The 24,826-nt window shown below is 46.5% G+C and overlaps 1 protein-coding gene and 1 long non-coding RNA gene across 2 annotated transcripts in view; one reads left to right on the top strand and one right to left on the bottom strand.

The window, feature by feature from the left end:
• The window catches only part of GALNT10 (polypeptide N-acetylgalactosaminyltransferase 10), a 213,910-nt gene extending 198,221 nt beyond the window's left edge, over nucleotides 1–15,689 (top strand). The window contains exons 10-12 of the mRNA XM_082725139.1: nucleotides 2,387–2,503; nucleotides 11,036–11,185; nucleotides 11,675–15,689. Of these exons, the coding sequence (XP_082581265.1) occupies nucleotides 2,387–2,503; nucleotides 11,036–11,185; nucleotides 11,675–11,833 (426 nt within the window). The 3' untranslated portion in view covers nucleotides 11,834–15,689. The remainder of the gene's footprint in view (nucleotides 1–2,386; nucleotides 2,504–11,035; nucleotides 11,186–11,674) is intronic.
• A 1,662-nt stretch (nucleotides 15,690–17,351) lies between these two features.
• Nucleotides 17,352–22,937, bottom strand: LOC309861836. The gene is made up of 3 exons (XR_014310226.1): nucleotides 22,829–22,937; nucleotides 20,969–21,059; nucleotides 17,352–18,120 (listed from the first exon to the last, which is right to left on the bottom strand). It is a non-coding gene; the product is annotated as an uncharacterized lncRNA (long non-coding RNA).
• Nucleotides 22,938–24,826: the final 1,889 nt, after the last annotated feature.

The raw sequence follows: 24,826 nt of genomic DNA, 5'->3' as shown, positions 1-24,826 counted from the left end.
AATGCCGTGGCCCTCCTTTGTGCGGTCTAGTCATGGTTGGAAAGGCAGTGTGGCCTTCAGACCTGCCAGCACCCCACTTAGTCCTAGCCGTAACTTGAGTCTTGCCAAACTGCTGTGCGAGCGAGACCTCTGGGATTCTGTACGTGGGGGGCATCCCAGATGCCGTATGCAAACACAGAAGGAAGGCACATCGGATGCTCGTGTAATGTGTCAGCACCTCTGCTCACACGCAGGCTCCATTATACTATCAGATCTCACTCACAGATTCAAAGATCAAATGCTAAAAATCTTAAGACAACAATGGGATGCCTGGGTGACTCAGTCGGTCGCGTGTCTGACTCTTGGTTTCGGCTCAGGTCGTGATCTCGGGGATGTGAGATGGAGCCCTGAGTTGGGCTTTGTGCTCACTGCAGAGTCTGCTTGAAGCGCTTGTGCACGCACTCTCTCGCTCTCTCTCTCTCTCTCTCTGCCCCTCCCCACCTTTAAAACAAATAAATAAATCTTAAAAAAGAAAAAAATTAAGACAATGATAGCAGAACTTTAAACCAATGGCGGGCCGTTCTGACTGAGGGGCCTTGGGCCGTTGCCCATGTCACACACTGATGAAGCCAGTCCTGCTGGGGAAGGTATGCCATCTTCTGGGGGGAGAAACACTCCATCACCAGATTCTGGCTCTTGGGTTTCTGAACTGAGAGGATCCATTCCCTGATAGATGGATGTATTGAGGCTTGGGAACAAGGAGCATAAGAGTTGGGTCACCTTCACTTGTAGGTGATAGAAGTCCAATTTAAAGTGAAAGAGAAATTTATTAATTCTCTTAGAAACTTTGGGTAGCTGTGGCTTCAGACACACCTGGATCCAGGGGCTCAAATGATGTCAGTTTCTTTTTCTCCTATTTACCTCTGCTTCCTTTTGTGTCAGCTTCACACTGAGGGTAGCAAGACGGTTTCTAGAAGCTCAAAGCTGACAAACCTTGGCCATTCAGCAAAAAAGTATATGGCTCCTTCCCAGTGAAGCCAGCTAAGTTATTATTTTGGTCTGCAGTGATCCCTGTGGCCACTGGAGGAAGGGGACAACCAGGGATAGGACAGATACTCTGACAGGCCGCAGGGTGGGCAAGGCGCAGTAGCCCCATAGAAAACCAGGGTGTTTTACCAGAGGAAGGACAGATGCATTTGGGCCAGCAGAAATGACTTGTTCATGACCTTTCCTGACTAAGCCGTCTGGCCAGCCCTACCCAACCCCTGCACAAATATTCTAGAGGACATGTCATGGGGACTTCCCTCATGAAGCTCTTCATTTCTTTGCCAGTTTCTGGGCCTTCTCCTCTCTATTAGGTCAGTCCTCTGAGAAACAGACACCAAAAGACCTGTTGGGGCAACACCTGAGAGAAGTAATGAGAAGGGAGCCAGGAAAGGCTGCGAGATTGATGTGGGGCTGGTCTGCCCTCCGGGAGGGGGTTAGAGGAGGAAGAAGGGCTGGGGTAGGAGGAGTCGCACATTGCAAGGATGCTCTGAGGAAGCTTGAGCCAAGTAACTGAGCTGGATCAGAGGGGTCTGGCGTCCGCCAGGAACGGGCCTGCTGCAGTACCCCCGTGCCCTCCGATGCTGGCTGGAAGCAGCCCACGGGGAGCATGGTTCCACTCAGACACGTGGATTCCCTCCACGGCCGCTGGGCAGTCAGACTCCCTGCAGCAGGATAACTGAGTGGCACATTTTCACGGCCACCACACCGCCAAACCCTCCATCAAAATGGAGTGCTTCTGTGGGCCAGGAACTCCAGGATGCGGCACCTGCACTATGGCCGTCAGCTAGTATGGCCACTCCTGGCTCCTAACTGGGAGTCGCTCGGCCTTCCGCTCCTAGCCCAGGACTCCTCTGGGCACACACCACATGTGGCTCACCGCATCTCCTAGTGTTCTGGGGAAGGAGAACCGTTTGTTATTTACCTGCTCTAAAAGGCAGAGAGTCTGAGACCCCACAGCAAAGGTGTCACTTCCTTTTCTAGGGTGGTTTTCAAGGTATGGTCCCTGGGTCTCCCAGAAGGGGAATCAAATTCAGTTCCTGGACTTAGTGGATCAAATTCTCTGGGAGCGGAGCCAGGGAGTCCTTTGAATACCACCCCCACACCTTTAGGCCCCCACCCCAGCCCACCGCCCTGTGACTGCAGGCTCTAGGACAAAGGCCTAGAGGAGCTCCTCTCTGCGGGCTGAGTATTCTGTTACTGAGAGGCACAGGGAACTTCCCCCAGCCCAGGCCAGGCTTTTTTAAAACCGGCAGAGCTTTCCCCATCCCGTGTCTCTGTTGGGTTCCCTCATCCCACCCTGGCATGGTCCCAGAGGGTTATCTCAAGGTGCTCACTGGTCCCCCCTTTCTGTCTCTATCAGATCCACAATGTGGGCACGGGGCTATGTGCTGACACGAAGCATGGGGCCCTGGGCTCCCCGCTGAGGCTGGAGAGCTGCGTCCGGGGCCGCGGGGAGGCCGCCTGGAACAACATGCAGGTAAGGGCCACTCCTCGGGGCCCGGCAGCCAGCTCCCCCGCTCTGTGTGTGGCCTGGAATGCTCATGTGATCTGGGCCTCAGGGGAGAACTGATGGCTCAATGATGACAGACAAAAGTCAGCCCAGGGGATAAGTTATAAGAGCTTCCTGAACACCTTGGAAAGAGGAATCCTTCCCAGTGCAATAAAATCACCAGTCTGGTCTGTTAGTTGTCCCATAGACTCTCGGCCCACATGGCCGTCAACGGAAAGGAATATACTGGCTCATATCACTGAAAAGCTTAAATGATGTTCAGGGGGATCCCTCCAGGGTCTCAACTCTGTCTTCTCTCCCTGGGCTTAATCCTTCACCTGGCTCTTCCCATGTGGTGGCAGATGGGACCGCCAGCAGCAAAGGCTTCCAGTCCCTCCATGAAAAGGCATGTCCCTTTCCAGAGTCCTGGAAAAGCCCTGGGGCACTCATGTATGGGCTTTCCTAAGCCAGTTACAATAGGGATGTGATGAGTCCTTATATTGATTAGGCCCAGGTCACATACCCAATCCTGGAGTCAGTGCAGTCAGCCTCACCCGAAGGATGGGAGGAGAGTGGAGAGGGCGGCCTCCCCAGGAGATCATGCCCACGGGGTGTTATCAGAAGAATGAAGAGGGCAAGCCAGCAGTGCAGGGAAAGGCACCACTTTCAAGAAACTGCATTTAGCTTGCTTTCTGTGGTCCCCGCCTCCAAGCAATTAACCCAAATCACGCCACATCCACCACATCCACTGAATCTTGGTTCAAAGGTACATTTTTATAGTCTCCTTACTATGTTTTCTGGCATTTTGGAAGAGCACACGGATAGAAGCCTATATTGTGGGTCCTCTGCTAAAGCAGAGCTCAGGAGAGGTGCATGGCGTGCGTGCTGAGAAGGAACAGCACTGCCTCTCAGATGGGCATAGTGCCCAGCCTGACAGTGTCTGCTCCTCCCTCGGAAGTCCTTGTTGCTCTCCCTCCTCCTTTCTTGACAATTCTTATTAGAAGTGTCTCCCCTTCACGGATTCTCCTGAGTTCTCCAAGGCAGCATGTGACTGCTCCTCACACCCACCCCACCTTAGGACCCTAAAAGAGACCAGGAACAGCCAGGGCCTGGATAGAATGTGCCCAAGTTGCTCAGCCTAGAAGAGCCTCACTGTGTGGCAGAGTCCACATAAACGCCTGAGGGGTTCCCACAAATGAGCAACAAAATGGCGCCTGGGGGTGTGGCTGTGCTCACCTCCCCACTCTGAAATGGGAAGCATGGTGGCCCGGTTGCCCCAATGGGATCTGTATCCCCCAGGGCTCTCAACCACCCTGAGCCTGTGAAGGGAGAATCGTGAATCTAAAATGCAGCCCCTAAGTTACAGGGGGGCCTGGGAAACAAAACATCTGGAGGCAGGAGCCGCCGGTAGCACTCCTTTGCCACCATTGTGTCCGCTGCTGGCCAGGGTGGAGTGGAGCAATAGGGACTGGACTTACCCTCCTACCAGAAACTGAAAAACAGACAATATGTGGAAAACTGTTTTCAAGAGAGCAGACATCGGCCAGTGGAGGACATTTATCCTCAAGGGATAGCAAGCAGATAAGCCCTACGGCTGTCCCAGTACTTCCTGGGTGAGGAGAGCACCAGACACAGAGGGAACTTGTGAGATTTACCAAGTTCCCCTTGGACATTTGCTGGAGTACTGAGGGCGCCATGCCCAGTGCTCACACAGGGCCAGAGATGGTGAGCGCTCTCCCCAGCCCCACTGGGAAACAAAGGATTCTATTTGAGAGACTGACATTGCAATTGAAACCGTCCCTCAAAGAAAAATCCAGGCCCACATGGATTCACTGGTGAATTCTACAAAACACTTAAAGATATGTTACCAATTCCACAGAAACTTTTCCAGAAAAGGAAGGAATACTTCCCAACTTATTTGGTGAGGCCAGCATTACCTAAATAGCAATAACAAGACTAAGACATGATAAGAAAATTGCAGATCAGTATCCCTCGTGCACATAGATGCAAAAATTCTAAGCAAAATTTTAGAAAATCCTATCCAGCAGTATATAGAAAGGATAATCCACTATGACTAAGTGTAACTTATCCCTGGAATGCATGGTGGGCTTAATTAGAAAATTAGAAAAATCCTGATTTTAGAAAATCAGGACACCTTGGTGGCTCAGTTGGGCTCAGGTCATGATCCCAGGACCCTCGGATGGAGTCCCACATTGGGCTTCTTGCTCTGGAGGGAGCCTGCTTCTCCCTTTGCCACCCTCCCTGCTTGTGATCTCTCTCTCTCTCTCTCTATGACAACTAAATGAATAAAATCATTAAAAAGAAAAGAAAAAGGTAATTAATTAATATATTCATCGTGTTAAGTAAAAAAGAAAAACCAGGGACACCTGGGTGGCTCAGTAGGTTAAGCTTCTAGCCTTCAGCTCAGGTCATGATCTTGGGGTCCTGGGATCAAGCCCCGCATCAGGCTCTCTGCTCAGTGGGGAGCCTCCCCCCCCCCCCGCCTTCCTGCCTCTCTGCCTACTTGTGATCTCTGTCAAATCCTTAAAGAGAAAAAAAAAAGAAAGAAAGAAAAACCATATAATCACCTTTACGCCTTTACCCAGAAAAAACATTTGACAAAATCCAACATTCATTTTTGATAAAAACTCCCAGCAAACCAGGAATAAAGGTAACTCCCTCAACTTGATCAAGATTGTCTAAAAAAAAAGCCTGCAGCTAACACCATACTTAATGGTGAAAATCTGAATGCTTTTTACCCCTAAGATCAGGAACAAGAAAGGGATTCTGACCTTACCATTTCTGTTTGAACTGTACTAAAAGTTCTACCCTGTGGCTAGAAAAAGGAAAGTCCTACAGGTGGGCAAAGAAGGAAAACAATGATTATTTGCAGACTCTGATCATCTTGGTGGAAAATTCAATCGAATCTACAGAGAAACTACCAGAACTAATAAATGGACTTATCAAAGTTGTAAGATACAAAAGTCAACTTACTGTATATATGAATAATGAAGAATCAGAAATTAAAATTAAAAACAAGCACTTATTAGAACAAAAAAATATATGAAATCCTCAGGCCTGTCATTGACAAAAGACCTGTACACTGAAAACTACAAAACATTTTTGGTAGAAATGAGAGAAGTCCTAAGTAAGTGGAGATTGTGCCATGTCCACAGGTTGGACATGAGGTCTTTCCAGACCATTATGCAAATTCATCACAATCCTAACATCTTAGCAGGCATTTCTTACAGAAAGTGAAAAGCTGATTGTAAAATTCCCATGGAAATGGACAGGACCTAGATAGCCGAAACAACTTGCAAAAAGAACCCCAAAGTTAGGGCACCTGGGTGGCTCAGTGGGTTAAAGCCTCTGCCTTCGGCTCAGGTCATGATCCCAGGGTCCTGGGATGGAGCCCCACATCAGGTTCTCTGCTCCACAGGGAGCCTGCTTCCTCCTCTCTCTCTCTCTGCCTGCCTCTCTGCCTACTTGTGATCTCTGTCTGTCAAATAAATAAAATCTTAAAAAAAAAAAAAAAAGAACCCCAAAGTTAAAGGACGCACACTGCCTAATTTCAAGATATATAACGGTCAGTAATCAAGAAAGTGCGGTATTGGCATAAAGAAAAATCAATAGAACAGAATCAAGAGACCAAAAATAGACCCACATGCACGTGGACAATCAATTTTTGCCAGTGTTTAAAGGCAGTTCGGTGGAGAAGAGATAGTCTTTTCAACAAATGGTGCTGGAACAATTAGATATTCATAGGCCCCCCAAAATTCTTCAATACATACCTTATATTATATGAGAAAAATTAACTCACAATGGTGCATTGACTTAAAACCTAAAACCTTTTAGAAGAAAATGTAGACAAAAGTGTTTGTGACCTTTGCTAAAGCACTCACAAGTTTTGTGACCTTGGATAAAAAAGTTTTATCTTAGATAAAACACCAAAGCACAATCCATAAAAGAGAAACACTGATAAATTGGACTTTTTTAAAAACAAAACAAGGGGCGCTTGGGTGGCTCGGTGGGTTAAGCCTCTGCCTTCAGCTCAGGTCATGATCCCAGGGTCTGGGATCGAGCCCCACATCAGGTTCTCTGCTCCACAGGGAGCCTGCTTCCCCCTTTCTCTCTGCCTGCCTCTCTGCCTACTTGTGATCTCTCTCTCTCTGTCAAATAAATAAAATCTTTTAAAAAATTAAAATAAAATAAAAATAAAGCAAAGAACTTCTGTTCTTTAAAAGACACTGTTGAGAAAATAGGCAAGGCACAGACTGGAAGGAGATGTTTACAAAACATGTGTCTGATAAAAGACTTGGACCCAGAATACATAAAACTCTCAAAACTCAATAAGAAAACAATCCAATTGAAAAATGGGTGAAAGATTTGTACAGACAGTTTAGCCAAGAATGTATATTAGTGGCAAATAAACACATTAAAAATGCTTAACTCCATTGTAAAAATGGAAATTAAAATTCAGAAGACTGACCACACCAAGGGTTGGCAAGAATGTAGGGGAACTGGAAGAATACACTGCTGCTTGGAATGTAAATGGTACAAGCACTTTCAAAAACAATTTGGCAGTTTCTTAGTTAAACATTCATCTATTTTATGATCCAGCCATACTGCTCTGAAGTATTTGTCCAAGGGAAAAGAAGGTATATGTCTACACAGTGACTTGTACACAAATGTTCATAGCCGCTTTATTTGTAATAACCAAAAACGGAGAGCCACCTAGATGTCTAACAGGTAAAAGGTGTGTGTTGCAGTGAAATACTACTTAGCAATGGCAAGGAACAGACTATTCATAAATGCTGTCATAAAAAAATGTTTTGAGTGGAAGAAATCAGACCAAAAAATACATACTGTAGTCCTGGGCTGCAAGGTCGGTTCAACATCCACAAATCAACTAATGTGATATAATACGTTAATAAAAGAAAGAAGAGGAACCATATGACACTCTCAGTAGATGCTGAAAAAGCATTTGACAAAGTACAGCATCTCTTTTGGTTTTTTTTAAAGATTTTATTTATTTGACAGACAGAGACCACAAGTAGGCAGAGAGCTAGGCAGAGAGAGAGGAGGAAGCAGGCTCCCTGCCGAGCAGAGAGCCCGATGCCGGGCTCGATCCTAGGACCCTGAGATCATGACCTGAGCCAAAGGCAGAGGCTTAACCCACTGAGCCACCCAGGTGCCCCCAGCGTCCTTTCTTGATCAAAGCTCTGCACAGTGTAGGGATAGAGGGTACATACCTCAATATCATCAAAGCCATCTATGAAAAACCCACAGCAAATATCATTCTCAATGGGGAAAAACTGAGAGCTTTTCCTCTGAGGTCAGGAACACGGCAGGGATGTCCACTATCACCACTGCTATTCAACACAGTAATAGAAGTCCTAGTCTTGGCAATCAGACAACAAAAAGAAATTAAAGGCATCCAAATCGGCAAAGAAGAAGTCAAACTCTCACCCTTTGCAGATGATATACTTTATGTGGAAAACCCAAAAGAATCCACCCCAAAACTGCTAGAACTCCTATAGGAATTCAGTAAAGTGTCAGGATATAAAGTCAATGCACAGAAATCAGTTGATTTTCTAACACCAACAAGAAGACAGAAGACAGAGAAATTAAGGAGTCTATCCCATTTATAATTGCACCCAAAACCGTAAGATACCTAGGAATAAATGTAACCAAAGAGGCCAAGAATCTGTACTCAGAAAACTATAAAGTACTCATGAAAGAAACTGAGGAAGACACAAAGAAATGGAAAGGCATTCCATGCTTATGGATTGGAAGAACAAATATTGTGAAAATGTCTATGCTACCTAGAGCAATGTACACATTTAATGCAATCCCTATCAAAATACCATCAACTTTTTTCAAAGAAATGGAACAAATAATCCTAAAATTTGTACAGAACCAGAAAAGAACCTGAGTAGCCAGAGGAATGTTGAAAAAGAAAACCAAAGATGGTGGCATCACAATTCTGGACTCCAAGCTCTATTATAAAGCTGTAATCAAGACAGTATGGTACTGGCACAAAAACAGACACATAGATCAGTGGAACAGAATAGAGAGCCCAGAAATTGACCCTCAACTCTATGGTCAACTGATCTTTGACAAAGCAGGAAAGAATGTCCAATGGAAAAAACAGCCTCTTTAACAAATGTTTTGTTGGGAAAATTGGACAGCCACTTGCAGAAGAACAAAACTGGACCATTTCCTTACACCACACACAAAAATAGACTCAAAATAGATGAAAGACCTAAATGTGAGAAAGGAATCCATCAAAATCCTTGAGAAAAACACAGGCAGCAACCTCTTCGACCTCGGCTGCAGCAACTTCTTCCTAGAAACATTGCCAAAGCTGAGGGAAAGCAAGGGCAAAAATGAACTATTGGGATTTCATCAAGATCAAAAGCTTTTGCACAGCAAAGGAAACAGTCAACAAAACCAAAATACAACTGACAGAATGGGAAAAGATATTTGCAAATGACATATCAGATAAAGGGCTAGTATCCAAAATCTATAAAGAATTTATCAAACTCAACACCCAAAGAACAAATAATAATCCAATCAAGAAATGGGCAGAGGAGGGACGCCTGGGTGGCTCAGTTGGTTAAGCGGCTGCCTTCGGCTCAGGTCATGATCCCAGCGTCCTGGGATCGAGTCCCACATCAGGCTCCTTGCTCAGCAGGAAGCCTGCTTCTCCCTCTGCCTCTGCCTGCCACTCTTTCTGCCTGTGCTCACTCTCTCTGACAAAAAAAAAGAGAAATGGGCAGAGGACATGAACAGACATTTCTGCAAAGAAGACATCCAGATGGCCAACACACACACAAAAAAGTGCTCCACATCACTTGGCATCAGGGAAATACAATCAAAACCACAATGGAACAGCTAAAATTAACAAGTCAAGAAACAACAGATGTTGGTGAGGACGCAAAGAAAGGGGAACACTCCTATACTGTTGGTGAGAATGCTAGCTGATGCAGCCACTCTAGAAAACAGTATGGAAGTTCCTCAAAAAGCTGAAAATAGTGTTACCCTATGACCCAGCATTCACACTACTGGGTATTATTTACCCTGAAGATACAAATGTAGTGATCCAAAGGGGCACATGCACCCAAATGTTTATAGCAGCAATGTCCACAATAGCCAAACTATGGAAAGAGCCTAGATGTCCATCAACAGATAAATGGATAAAGACAATGTGGTGTATATATATATATATATATATATATACTCAATATATAGAGTATATATATACTCTATTATATATATTATATAATATATATTTATAATTATATAATATATATTTATAATTATATAATATATATTATATACTCTATATATAATATATATACTCTCTCTCTCTCTCTCTCTCTATATATATATATATATAAAATGGAATGTTATACAGCCATCAAAAATTGAAATCTTGCCTTTTGCAGCAATGTGGATGGAACTGGAGGGTATTATGCTAAGCAAAATAAGTCAGTCAGAGAAAGACCCTTATAATATGATCTCACTGATGTGAGGAATTTGAGAAACGAGACAGAGGATCATAGGGGAAGGGAAGGAAAAATCAAGACAAAACCAGAGAGGGAGATAAATCATAAGAGACTTTTAATCTCAGGAAGCAAACTGAGGATTGCTGTAATGGAGGTGGATAGGAGGGATGGGGTGGCTGTGTGGCTGTGTGGTGGACACTGGGGACAGTATGTGCTATGGTGAATGCTATGAATTGTGTAAGACTGATGTATCACAGACCTTTACCCCAAAACAAAGAATACCTTATATTATATACAAATACCTTATAATCTAAAAATATATATACCTTAGGATTCCTTTTATTTAAAATTCTAGAACTTGCAAACTTATCTTTATTGATGGAAAACAGAGGAGTGGTTGCCCAGAGGCATGGGGAATGAGGAGGGACAGGAGAAAGAGACCACAGAGGAAGTGAGGATACTTCAGGGGTGATGGATATATTCATGACCTCTATGATGGTGGTGGTTTCACAGCTGTAAACAAGTCAGATTTATCAAATTGTGCATTTCCAGTGTGTGCAATCGATGGTATGCCAGCTATTCTTCAGTAAAGCTGCTAGCAGGGGAGAAGTGCTTCTCAGCCAAATGCAATATGTGAACCTGGTTTGGATCCTGATTTAAACTGTGAAAAGAAACTTACAAGGCTAGAGCACTTGACCTCTAGCTACTTGATGACATTGAGGACTTTGTGGTAACTTTTTATTTCTATAACGGCACCTTGGTGAAATCTTTACACCGGACATGTTGTGAGGTCTGTTATTTGCTTCAGAATAGTGTCGGGGTGGGGGGTCATAGAGGGGTAAAGCTGTAACAAGATCCGCTGTGAGTGGTAACTGTTGAAGCTGGGTGACTGGAACAGGCATGGTCAATACTGTTTTCTGGATCTCTGTGTTTAACGTTTTCCATCACTCCAAAAAAGAGAAAGTCCCCTGGTTTTGCTGTCCCTGTGATGATGTCCCTGTATATACAGGTGTTCACCTTCACCTGGAGAGAGGACATCCGGCCCGGAGACCCCCAGCACACCAAGAAGTTCTGCTTTGACGCCATCTCCAACACGAGCCCAGTCACCCTGTATGACTGCCACAGCATGAAGGGCAACCAGCTGTGGAAGTACCGCAAAGTAAGGCAGTCTATGTGGGCAACCGGCTTGATTTTTAAAAAGACAAGCAGATAAACACTCCATGCCTCCATCCTACTCCCCCACAGAGCCCACTCCCTCACATATTTGTACCACAAACCCGCCATGCCCGACTTCTCAGTCATTCGAGAGAAGCCAGGAATCCAGATTTTTATGTGGAATCTTTAGGATCTTAAATGTTGGCAACCTAGTCCACTAAAAAACACGCACAAACCAAAGACACCATGAAAACTAGTGAAACTGGGCCAGAGACAAGCAGACTTAGGGCCAGGCCAAAAGTGGGCCGCTTCTCTTCCACCTGCATCCCTCCCGGCCCGGGCTCAGGCAGCAGGCCCAGGGCAGGCACGGGAGGGCCGGGCAGGTGGGCGATTTGCAGGCCAGTGCCGGGGCTCGAGTCTGCTTTGTGGTACGGCTGCTGCTGCCGCTCCGTGTCCCCAGCGCCGCCTGGCTGATTGCCTCCCTCTTTCCTAGGACAAGACCCTGTACCACCCCGTCAGCGGCAGTTGCATGGACTGCAGTGAAAGTGACCACCGGATCTTCATGAACACCTGCAACCCCTCTTCTCTCACCCAGCAGTGGCTGTTTGAACACACCAACTCGACAGTCTTGGAAAAATTCAACAGGAACTGAGCCCTCACGTCTCCTCAGCAGGCCTGGCGGAGTCGTCCCTGGCCCCGCTGCAGCCTTCCCCTCCCGAGGCAGGCAGGGCTTCCGTGGGCACCGTGATGTGAGAGGTGCTGGCCAGCCGGTCCAGGGCACGGAGGGCTCTTAAAGCTGGCGCAAGGTGTCCGCCTGGTCCCTAAAGCCCAGGGGTGGAAGTGGGGTGGAGAACAGACCCCCACAGGAGCCCCCACAGAGAGCAGTGCCTGCTTTAACCCCTGATGGCATCATGGAAATCCCAGAGGGCTTTTCAGCTTTGTTCTCGCAGGCCCTTGAGCATTATGTGGGAGGAATGCCAGAGCAGCCCTAGGCCACCCCACAGTGGGTCCCACAAGGTTGCCTAGCCTTCGGATGGCTCATCCGGGACCGTCCTCCAGAAAAGGGGCATCTTCTGCCTGTCTGGGCAGCTTGTAGCACCAGTGTCCTCATCTACCCCAGGAAGGGAGAAAGGAGGTTTTTCTGGGGGCCGCCAGTGCCAGACATTCAGTATCTTGCCTGTCGCGGGCCACTGCCATTACCGGCTTTGTCACAGCCCCAAGTGACGAAATCGAAGGCCTCACCTAGACTGTCACAGTGTTTAATACTGAGCACTGGCCAACTGCCAGGCCTGGGGGCAGAAGTGGGACCCCCAGGCATTCCTTTGCCACCACGGACACATGGGCTCTCTCTCCTTGCTCTCTGGGCGCTTGAAATGTCCACAGAGTGCCTGGCAGGCACAGGACAGCTCAGCCACCAGCTTCTCAGAGCTGTGTCACATGGCCTTGAGTCGGTGGAAAGGGCCTAGTGAGAAGACCTCCAAAGTAGATAGGCTGGCGGAATTTCCCTGATCAGTGCTTCTGTCTTCCTCTTTCTGTCTTGGGCAATCTCGTGCCTCAAAAGAGGAGCAGACGCGTGAGGTGCTCCCCTCACAACATCTGGAGGCCTCCAGGGCAGACCATGGGCAAGATGCCCAGCCTCTGACCTCATCGCGGCTCTAGTTCTCATATAGAGCTCTAGAATTTTTCAAGAACTCTATCATTAGATCACAACCTAGAATGCTACCCAGGATTCTGGTGTTCTAGCATCAGCATGCACTTCAGGAATGCTGTGACTGGAAAGAGCCAGCCAAGTGTAGTACAGTCAAGGCAGCCCCCCTGCCTACAGACAATCTCTGAAACCCCAGGTTGGTGGTGTTGCGGGGGGTGGGTGACCTATGTCTGTCAGCTCGTACCAGAGACCTTGGTATGACATGGTCCTCAGCGCAGTCCCAAAGCCCTGTGACCCTCCACCACCCTCCCAGCTGCGGTGGAGTAAAGCGCCCAGTGTCCCACAAGCAGATGGACATCAAGGTCCATGCCAGTCCCTCGTGTTTACCTTTTGCTTTGTTAATTATGTGTCAGACTCCCAGAGGGCTCCCAAACTAAGAGAAATCGGTTCTGCAACCAGCCTGCCCCCCACTGATTCAGAAATGGAAATCCCATTCCACAACCTATGGCTTCCACCAGCTAGTCCGGGAAATACTTGAAGTCGGTATTCCAATTAGAGTTGGATCTCTCAAATGTGGCATTTACCGATGAAATGAGACATATATCTGGGAACAGAGCCACAAATCTGCCTTTGAGATGCTGGCTGATCTCAAGGCCATTTTTGTCTGGGGTGGGGGAGGGATCAACTCCCAAACCCCATCACCCCGATTATGCAAAGAGCTGGCTGAGCACCGCTTCCTCCACTTCTGCCCCCCACACAAGCCCTGCGCTGGCCACCTGCCCACAGGAGAAGTGGCCCCTCTGCTCGCAGAAGCTTCCTTGTCGATCCCTCGTGTCTTTTCCAGATGAGTCCTCTATCTTTCGAAGTGGCCCTCCATAGGAAGGAGTCCGAAGAGGAGGCCCCTTCCAGGATCTAGGAGAACAGGAGTGTTGCAGTTCAGAGAGCTGAATTAGGGGTCATCCTCAGAAAGCAATGCAGCATCATTAAAATAAAAACTGTGCCTTTTAAAAAGAAGACAAAATGCAAATGTACAGCAAATCCCTAAACTTGAACAATTCCCTAGTGCCTTGCTAGACAAACCTGCAGGGGCAGGGTTGGGGGGAGGGGAAACACTGGTGGTGGCGTGTGTATTTTCTGTTGGATGAGTGTGTGTTTCAGAACTTCTCATTTCAAGTAGGAGACGTGGGGCCCAGAGCAGGCAGGATCTGAGACGAAGAAGCCCTCAAGGGCCAGATGCTAGAGTTGTTCCTGTTTGTGCCAGGAACACTACAAATTAAAAGGGCAGTAGAACAACTCCTTTAGTCTGTAGCCTGGAAGGGCCTCAGCAGCCCCAGAGAGAGACCTCTGTTCAGAGGCCATGCCTGAAGTCCCCATCCCAGCCCCCAGACAGAGTGCCGAGCACTCCTAGATTCCCAAGTGGTCCCATTCCGAGGGGGTGACTGTCCTTGGCAAGACCAGGACTGCTTGGACAGCAGGAGCAGCAGCCAGCAGGCCACAGCCTTCCTCTTTGCCATCCTTTGGTTCTCTTTCAAGTCTGGTTTGGCCCCCTCAACAAGGGGGGGTTCCCCCTTAGCAGGTCTTATCCGGAGGTCCTAGGACTTGACAGAGTAATAGGGGAGGGAAAGAGAGACGTTCATGGCTTAGCCGACCAATGGACGGAATACTAAATACTGACCCCTCATTTTGGCCTCAATTTTGAAAACCGCCTGTCTCAAAGATTCTGGTTCCTGCTCGCATTGCCAGCTGTCGCTCCAGAAAGCAGCCAGGAGTCCGCGCAGGTGCTCTCATCTGGGTAATGGGTGAGGATGGGGGCCCCTTTTCCTCTCTTTATTCTGAACAGGAGGTCACAAAATGGTGTGGGTGGAGAGTATCTTGACCAGGGGGCCCACCAGCAGCCTTTCCACAGGAGGCCTCCAGAAGCATTTTGCAATGCAGAGAGCATCTTTGGAGATACAAGGCCTTGGGAGGGGGCCAAGTGTGCAGGCACATGTGTGAAAAGCCATCCCACCGTGTGCCTCCGCCTGGAGGTTTCGACTTCCAAAGCCATCTAGGAACTAGGCATCCACCCCCTGAGGAAGAACTAGTTCAGAGGCAGGAGGGGGGGTCCTCCCACAGACCTAGAGGAGAAGGAGCACTTCTTGCTGTAGGGTGCGACAGACAGGTCCCCAAAGTCCCCATTGTCTTCACTCTGCAAACCTACCTGGTGAATTTCTTTTTCTCCTGAAGAAAGAGATATCTTTTAAAATGACTCCATGTTTCTTTCCATGCATCTTCATTTTTCGGTCTCTGGAGTCTCAAAGGCATGGCAAAGCACTTTACGGTAGTGACTGAGAAACTGGATTCCTTGCTTCAGTGATCTTAGCTTGTACAGGTTGGGGGATCTTTTCTAATTCCTGGGAAGCTGTGCACTTTTAATGTTTTCTGGAGATTTTTAAGTGTGGAAGAGGGGCAAAGGGTGCGGTACTACTCTGGAATTGTTTTCTACTTTCTCTTTGTGAAAATCCAAGTCCTATTTCAGTCCAAAGTTGATCTTGAGCCAAGGCCCACTGCCACCTCTGGGGTGGGACCTACATCCCCAGTGGCAAGGCCCCCCTAACACCTGCTGGTCACATGGCTTTGATTCTGCCTTGTCAGATAACAGGGTCGGGCTCCTGCTCTGTTTTGGGCTTGAAGACTGGGATCCCAAAGGGACTCTAGGCAGGGAATATTGGGATGGCACACTGGGTATTCCATACAGAAAGCTCAAGACCACCAACCCCTCTTCTGCCTGGAAAAGTGAGCCTTTGTGAAGAACTGACTTACCGCGTACAATTGTGATTGTGACTGTTGTTGAATAAACCTCCAGACTTTCTGTACCGTGCTATCTGCCTTGTTCTTATCACACACCATCTTCTACCCCATCATTCCCCACATGTTCAGTGAATGTCTGCTCAGTACCCAGGATAATGAACAAGTTCCCAACAGCCATCGATCTAGGGAAGAAGGCAGACCCCCGACAACTAACGAAGATGATTCTAAATGTGAACAGGGCGTTGAAGGATAAGAGACAAGATGTTTGAGAGACTGGAGCGGGGATCAACATTAGGTTGGCTGGTGAGAGAGTGCCTCTCTGTGAGAGCTGGAACACAGAAGGGAGTGGGATCCAAGATGCAGCTCCGGGGGAGAGGGCTCCAGGCAAAGGGAACAGCTAGTACAAAGGCCCTGAGGCAGGAAGGAGTTCCCATGTTGAAGGCACAGAAGGAGGTGAGCTTCCCGGGTTAGGTGGGTAGCCCACACAGGGTCCTACAGACTACAGCCAGGACTTGAAGGTTTCGGATGGACAGAACAACATGAAAGAGTTCATTTCTGATGCTCACCTATCAGCCACAAATTTTTACCTACCAAAACATGGTGATACTTTGCATATTAGATATATGTAATGCCAAGTGATAGAAAGAGCTCTGGCTGGCCTGGCTCTGCAACGGATTGTAAGGTCTTGGGCAAATCCTGCCCCCTATTTGGCCTCATTGTTCTGCCATAAAGTTGGGAAGGTTTTGGATGATGCTTCCAGCTTCAGCTGTGGTTCTGTGGTTGAGACTTGGTGTGGGACTGCTATGACCAAGGGCGGAAGCTGCCTGCTGGTGCTGTCACCCAGAGCCCACCAGAGGGCGCTGTGGACCCACCCACGGCCTGGAGAAGGCTGATGAACAGGAGCGGGGAAGGTTTTGAGGGGCAGGTTTTGTGCACTGGAACCAGAAGGTCCATATTAACTTAATTTTCTTCTAAAATTGTAATGGCTTCTTTTTATAAAGATTAAATTCCTTTACAAGAAGAAGAGAGAGGAGAGAACATTCCATGTGTACAGGCAGCATGTGCAAAGACCCTGTGGGGGGAGCATGACAGGTATGACCGTCAGTGAGGCGGGAGCAGGGTAAGAGAAGAGGAAAGAAGGAGGTGGGGAGGGCAGAAGCCACACCCTGCAGGGCCTTGTGGGCCATGTTAAGGAGTCTCTGAGCTTTATTTTTAAAGCAGTGGGAACTCTTAGAGGGTTTTTAACCAGGCAGGGTGAAAGCATCAGATGTGCCGTTGGCTGACATGTATAGCCAGGAATGACTCAAGGTGCTGGGTGCATAGTAGGCGTGGAAATCCAGGACAGCCAGAATCTCAAAATTACTGATTGCTGGGAGGAAAGGTCCTTCCTCACTGGAGCAGGTGGGAAGACGGGGAAATTCAATTTCTCATCCATTTTAGCTCCTTGTTGGGGCTCCTGGCACTGAGTAAGGGCTCAATAAGTAATTGAAGAAGGGACAAATGGGTGAATAATATAGGGCCAGCTTATGCTTTAGGCTATTTTCCCTCCACTCACAGCCCACAGACCTTCTGAGAAAGAGTGCTCCAACCTCTGTGATACGCTAGGTGTTCTTGAGAAAGTCCCTTCCACTCCCCAGGCCTCAGATTTCCCACATGACAGTGGGAAGAAGGGGACCAAATTAGATCATGGTCAGCTAGGACTGCCTTGGTCCTACAAATCTTACATCTGGTATTTTGCAGTGACACTGATCTCAAGAATTTATTTTCCAAGCTCAGCGAGGGGATGAGAGTGGTGTCCCCTCTCGGTTCTGTTGTTGGTATCTCCCATGCTAGGGCTTCTGGGCTGTTGCTGAAGCGAGTGAGTGCAGGATTCAGTATCCAAAGCTTCCTTCCTGCAGCTGCTCACAGCTCTGTCCACCTCTGGCCGAAGGCAGCTGGCTCCCCTTTATTGCCCCTCAAACGCCTGGGCTGCCTGGCTTGGCGATACCTGGGGACTGCGACGGTATCCCAGGCAGCCTGCAGTTCTCACGTTCCGGTCCCGCTTGCTGCAGACCTGGCAGGGTGATGGTCCTCAGTGTGCTCATGCACACTCACACACACAATGCCATAGAAACAAAGGAAAACCTGGTGAACCCTCAGAAAAGCAGGTTTCTAAGCAACTTGGCAGCTTTTGTTCATGAGCCCCTTGGAATTAAAGTAGCATCTGATCTCCTGCCAGCTCCTGCCTAAGGATGGGAGTAAAGGGAGGACGGGTCTGCCTTTGCTGGAGCTGAGCGCTGAGCTCCCCCACCATTGGCCTCTCAGCCTGGGAAGCTGAGGCCTGAATCCTGGGGTTGTCCACATTGTGGGGAAAGTCCCTGTGACAGTTTCTTGACAGCTACAGCTGCAGAATCCCAGGGCTTGGTCATTCAGACGACAAAAGCAAACTGAAATATACACTGTGGGCCCGCGGTGGTCCACGCTCTGTGCCGCAGTAGTTGGCCCCAGCTCTGTCCTCAGCCCTGGAAATACAGAGGTGAATAAGGGACAATTGGTGACCTCTTCAGCCTAGTGGCGAAAACAAACAAGGGCCCAGCGACACCTGATTACTGCTGCACTGCTTGTAACTTTACCCTAGGCCTCTAGGAGAAAATGAAAACTTCTTAGCCAGGTCCTAACAGTCCTTCCAGACTAGCCCCTGCCTGCTTCTCCACCACCTCCTCAGCAGGGCTCAGGTCCCCACAGGCCAAGTCTTTGTCACCTCCAGAACCCTGCTGGTCCCACCACTTGGGATATACTTATCCACCTGGCAGCTTCTTTCCACACTTCGAGTCCTAGCTTTTAGCTTAGCTTTCCCCTCCCAAGAAACTTCCAGCCCACCCTGTCAAGAATATACCTCCTCACACATCATTCTCATCATGCTGAGCAGCTATGTAGCCTCCTTCATGGCACTTCTGCTGATACATAACTCATTCCCTTTGTTCACAGTCATTCTGTTCTATTGCATCACTGCAAACACTGAATTCGCAAATACTGAACCACACCCCTGAGGCAAGTACAGAGGTGGGCTCCCATGAGCCTCCGCCCACAAGAGCCACATAACCTTGTTTTATGTGTATTTCAGCTTAAAGACACCTTATTTAATGTAGGTCATTATTTGTCAATATTTATAGGCATCCTCCTAGAATCGGCTGAATTACTCCTTAGGAGAAGTTTGCTTGGTGATCTAGCGTTAAAGGAAGGAGAATCAGAAAGGGCAAAGGGATCTTCTGCTTTCCCCTGAAGGCACATACACCCCCACTTCCATACATAATTGGTTTCTGAAAATGGGACTAATGAGAGTCAAACAAAGGCTCTATTTTGTCAACAGGGCACATCTGTTCCTATGGAATAAAAAGAGTATATCAGTTGCAATTACACCTGTATTTTTTAATACAATCTTTGATGATATATTTCCTGCTTTTCCTACTATACCCCCAATATGGTTATTTTTCTTCAATAATCAAAAAGCATGCATAAGGGGGTGCCTGGCTGACTCAGCCAGTGGATCACGTGACTCCTGATCTCAGGGTCATGAGTTCAAGTCCCACAATGGGCCTAGAGCTTACTTTAAAAAAAAAAAAAAAAAAAAAAGATGCTTGGGGCATGTGGATGGCTCAGTTGGTTGAGCATCTCTTGATTTTTTCCTTTCAGGTCATCATCTCAGGGTTGTGAGATAGAGCCCCAAATGTAATAATATATGCATGCAACTAAAATGCTTTAATGGACACTGGTGCTTAAAAATAAACAAACGGGTGCCTGGGTGGTCTCAGTTGTGTCTCTCTGTGTCTGTCAAATAAATAAATAAAATCTTAAAAAAAAAAAACTTTACCCACTTTTTAACTGCCTTGTCTTTTTTATTGTTGAATTATAGGAGTTCATTATATATTCATACAAGTCTCTTATTGTATGTATGGCTTGCAAATACTTTCTCCCATTCTGTTGATTGTCTCTTCCTTTTTTTTTTAAGATTTTTTATTTATTTATTTGACATAGAAAGCACAAGCAGGGAGAGCAGGGGAAGAAGAAGCAGGGTCAGCAGGGAGCCTGACACGGGGCTCCATCTCAAGATCCTGGAATCATGACCTGAGCCGACCGAAGGCAGACATTTAATTAACTGAGCTACCCAGGCGCCCCTCTTCACTTTCTTGATATACACATACTTCTTATCACTACTATTGGTACTTTGATTTTTCCTCCTATAAAATTTTTTAAGGTGAGGTTAAGATACAATAAAATAATCAAGTAGTCTCCCAATTGTTGCCGTGCCGATGGATATGGCGACTGCCTGAGTGAAAACTGAGCACAGCCTCGCCATCTGGCAAGATGATGTCTCCTTCCCTAACCTGCAGAAATCTCAGCTTGGGGACAAGGGGAAGTTTAGGGGCATCAGCATGTAATGGATGAACATTTACTGGGTACGAGACAACGCTGTGCCAAGTACTTCACAAGAACACATTAGATGCTCACAATCGCCCCATCAGAGAAGTACTATTATCACACCATTTTACAGATGAAGAAAATGGAGACTCATAGGCTTCATGTGAGCTGTCAGCGGTCCTACAGCTAGTGAAGGGGCAGAGCCGGAGTTCACACCAGGGTCTTTACTCTTGCCCACCACACCAATGGCTACCATTGGCCCACGGCCGATGCCTGTCAAGTGCCAGAGTCAGGGGAAGCTTTCACAGGTCCTCAGCAAGATGAGGAACCGAAGGACAATATTGCGGGTTTTTCATAAAGCTAAATCTATTCCATTTAAAGGACTGCACTTGGGGCCCCTGGGTGGCTCAGTAGGTTACATGGCTGCCTTTGGCTCAGGTTCTGGGATCGAGCCCCGGGTCAGGTTCCCTGCTCAGTGAGGCGTCTGCTTCTCCCTCTGTCCCCTTTCACCCTGCGCATGCCCTCTCTCTCTCAAGTAAATAAATAAAATCTTTTTTAAAAATAAAAACAGAGGAACCTGGGTGGCTTAGTCATTAAGGGTCTGCCATAGGCTCAGGTCATGATTCCAGAGTCCTGGGATGGAGCCTTGCATCTGGCCTCCTGCTTGGGCAGGAAGCCTGCTTCTCCCTCTACCACTCTCCCTGCTTGTGTTGCCTCTCTCGCTGTGTCTCTCTCTGTCAAATAAATAAATAAAATCGTTTAAAAAATTAAATAATTAAAATTAAAAATTAAATGACTATCCTTTATCTGAGATTCTTCCAACTTCTTTGGTATTCCATATTTCTTACTAAATAATACCAAAAGATGGGTTTTTATTATTGCAAAAGAAATATAGGCACATTGTAAAATATGCAATAGGAAAAGAGGTTGTAAAAATTAAGTTCTTCTTACCTTTCTTCCCTTGTCCTACAGTTCCCACTGTGGAGGCAGCCACAATGACTAGTTTCTCGTGTTTCCATAAAATATGTATTTGTGTATAAACCTTTTCAGAAAAACAAATGGAATTTATACTCTGCATACTGCTTTGTATCTTTTTTATTACTTAATAAATTTTTTGGTATAGTTGGATATATTTAAAGTGATTTGTTGAGGGGCGCCTGGGTGGCTCAGTGGGTGGAGCATCTGCATTTGGCTCCCATCATTGGGCTCCCTGCTCTGCAGGGAGTCTGTTTCTCCCTCACCCTCTGCCACTCACGGTGCTTGTGCTCGCTCTCTGTCAAATAAATAAACAAATCTTTTCTGAAAAAATAAAGTGATTCATTGAAAAATGCTTGCTGAACCTCATTCTTATTAGCCACCAGAACTGGAGAATTAGCGTCATATGCCCTGGAGCTACAACAAACAGGACAGACCCGGTCCTCACCTTCATGGAGCTTAATATTCGAAATGGGGACAATTGCACATTGTGGTGAGTGCTAATAAGAAAAGACACTGAAAGGAGAACAGCAATGGGCAATGGGGGGAGGGGGGGTTCCTTTTAATCAGGGAAGGCTCTCTGCAGAGGTGACATTTAAATTTAGACTTTAATGCTTAACTTTAATCAGTTAACCATCTGACTCGATTTTAGCTCCAGTCATGATCTCAGGGTTGTGAGCTCGAACCCCGCATCAGGCTCTGCACCAAGCCTGCTTAAGATTCCCTCTCTCCTCTCTCTCTCTCTTTCTCTCTCCCCCCCACCTCTGCCCCTCCACCATCTCTCTCCCTCTCTCTAAAAAAAAAAATAAACTAAGACTTGAAGGCAGGAGCCAGCTGTGCATCAGGAGGAGCAAGCAGAACCACATTCCAGGTAGAGCTAAATGCAAATGCAAAGACCTCAGGGTAGGGTGGGGTTCAGCTTATTTGAGGAACTTGGGGCAGAATAACAGAGCTGGGGCAGGGCAACGGAGCCAAGAGATAGTAGCTGGAACTGTTAGAATGTGCTGGAAAGCTGGCACCAGGCCTTAAGAATTGTACAGCAAGGTCTGGTTTGTATGGAGGCTCTGTCAGAAGAGAGTGTTTTAGGGACCAGCTCAGAGGCCAGTAATGCATTGTAGGCACAAGATGATAGTGCCCTCCGCTAGTGCTGCTGGCCTTAGGGTATGAAGCAAAGGGGACAGATTCTAAATACCTTTCGGATGGAGAATGTGCTTCGATGATGGGTGGGCTTTGAGTGGGGTGAAAGGCAGGGAGAATCAAGGGGTACAGGCTGTATAGTTAAAATATTCGGGGAACAGAAAAGTTTCTAACTTGTACATCTGGGTATGCGATGCCTCTTGAGCGTCTGAGCAAAGAACTGGATGTTGCTTTCTGCAGCTCAGAAGAGAGGCCTCAGCTAGAACTATAAGGTTGGGGGTTATATACCTGTGATTTTAAATATCTGGAGGTAGATTTGGACATGGAAAAGAATCTTACAGCTACAGACTCAAGTTGCCCATTATAAAACCTAGCTTTTGTCAAAGGCCTTATGTTCAATTGACAAATCTTGTTATTCTATTATAAATCTAGTGATTTTTGTATAAAGATAAGATCACTTTTACTTGTTCTTTGATTATTGTTGAATTAATTCTGAAGTTTTAGTACATTCAGTCCTCCTTAAACATTTCATAGACTTACAGCTTTAATTAATCAAATTCCCTTAGACATTTCAGACTACAATTACAAATTTAATATGCCTAATTTTCTCAAACACTTTAAATGCCCAACAGGGCCAACTTGAAAATCTTAAAAGCAAGAGCTTTCTAAGCACTTAAGCAACTGTCGTAAATTAATTACCTAAATTTATAAATGTAGCAAAGCAGATTCTCTTGACTGTTTCAACAATCTCAAATCCTACACAAAGCAGACCAAGAATCACAGAAGCTTTCTCTATTCATTTCTTCATTATCTGAATATTTATATTTCCTTTCTGGAATTCCGGATTTACTCCCCTAGCAAAGGAATCAGAATTTTTTCCAAATATTGCTATTTGGAACTGAACTACATAATAACATGGGGGAAAACTTACAATAAAATATTCCTGGAAGGAAAACTCTAGGATTGTATATAAGGGGTAGTTAAAAGCATATGCCCCCCACTACTCAAAAAATTACACAGAGGTTGGGGTTATCAGTCTGGGTCCAATTAGGAGACAGAAATCACACAGCAATTTGAAAGGAGGAAAATTAATGTGGTTATTAATTATAACAGGGTACTGTAGTAAAAGAGAGTAAAGAGAAATCTACAGAATACAGAAATAACAGATAAGGAGCAGCCAATTCCCGTAGGGCTGAGAAAGAGCACCCAAGGAAAAGTCACCTGTCTGTCCTCCTCCCCTGCTCTAGGGGCAATGCCAGAGGAAGCTACTGCTGAGGAAGCTGTGTGTTTTGTAGCAGCCTGGCGCTGGATGCAAGTGGGGTATTGAAAAAAAAAAAATTTAAGGGTGAAATATATGTGGGAAATGTAGAGCACTCACCTATACAGGTCAACTTTGGAACCAACATCACACACTGACTTGTACGGATACCCAGCTGTTTTTTGTATATGTATCTGAGCTCCTCTACTAGAAGATACTCTCTTTTAGGGCAGCGATTATGTTCTATCCTTTTCCTGTGGCCAACCCTGAAAGGAGTGTACATAATATGCTCGATAATTTGCTTCTGAATGTATGAACTCTGAGTGAGAAATTTTATTAAACTGTGCCCTTTTTTACATTAATTTTCACTCTATTCTTCCTACTACAAAAGCAGTAAATGCTTGTTGGGGAAAATGCAAAGTAGACCAAAAGGAGAAAAATATCAGCCATATTTCCGCTACCCACAAATAATTACTATTAGTACTTCGGTGTACATTTGATACACAAATAGTTGCTTTGTTTCCCCCCCCCCTTTTTTTTTAAACTAAGATGTACACACATCATATCCCATATGCAATTTTATATCCTGCATTTTTAACTTACCATGAATAGAGCACTTCTCCAACTCATCAATTCTTTGTTGAAGAGTAAATGATGAATTATTATATATAGAAAAAATTTACATTGATGTTGAAACTACCTTAAATGTGGAAAACATCACAAAACATCTCATTCTGAAGATGTTAGTTTACTTAACCACTTCTCTCGTGGAACTTGAGGTTCTTTTTCAATTTTCCTGTTATACTCCTACAACGGACATCATCGTTTTATTTTTTCTCTGGTAGGCCAATTTCCTAAAATGGCTACCCCACATGTGAAATTACTAGGCTAGAGCGTACAAATATGGTTAAAGTTACTGAAGAAATTTTAAGATCACAGGGCATCTGCTTAAGAACATGGAAACTGGTGGTTTTCCCTCTTTCATCAGGACGCAAACAAGAAGCCTCTTCAACGCCAAGCCAGCTAGTACTACCAAAATAGGTACACCTGCACACCTAACATTCGCCCCTCCGTACCGCCTCTCCACCCTTCCCCCATCTCCCCCCCCCCACCCCCGTCAATGCTACCCATCCCTAAATGATTGCATGACAGCGTGACCCTGGTCTAGTCCCTACGACGGGCCACAGGCCCTCATTTGTGACTCAACGGTGGCCTAACTGGGGTGCTAGACTAGAAGATTTCCCCAAGGCCTTTTAAAGTGTGTGTGATGCCCTGGCGCCGAACCCCAAGCTCAGAGTGTTGGTAGGGCACGGTCACCTTGCAGGCAGACCAGAAGGCTGAAATAGAAGCTACGGCTTACAGAGCTCCAGCGAGGGACTCGGCACACCGCAAGCCCTTCCCTATGCGGAGATTGGCCCTTGATCCTCCACCCCCAACCT

This window comes from Mustela nivalis (assembly GCF_964662115.1).
Source record: "Mustela nivalis genome assembly, chromosome: 3".
NCBI lineage: Eukaryota > Metazoa > Chordata > Mammalia > Carnivora > Mustelidae > Mustela > Mustela nivalis.
The sequence above is the reverse complement of the archived record's forward strand: the minus strand, read 5'-3'. Positions and strand labels throughout refer to the sequence as shown.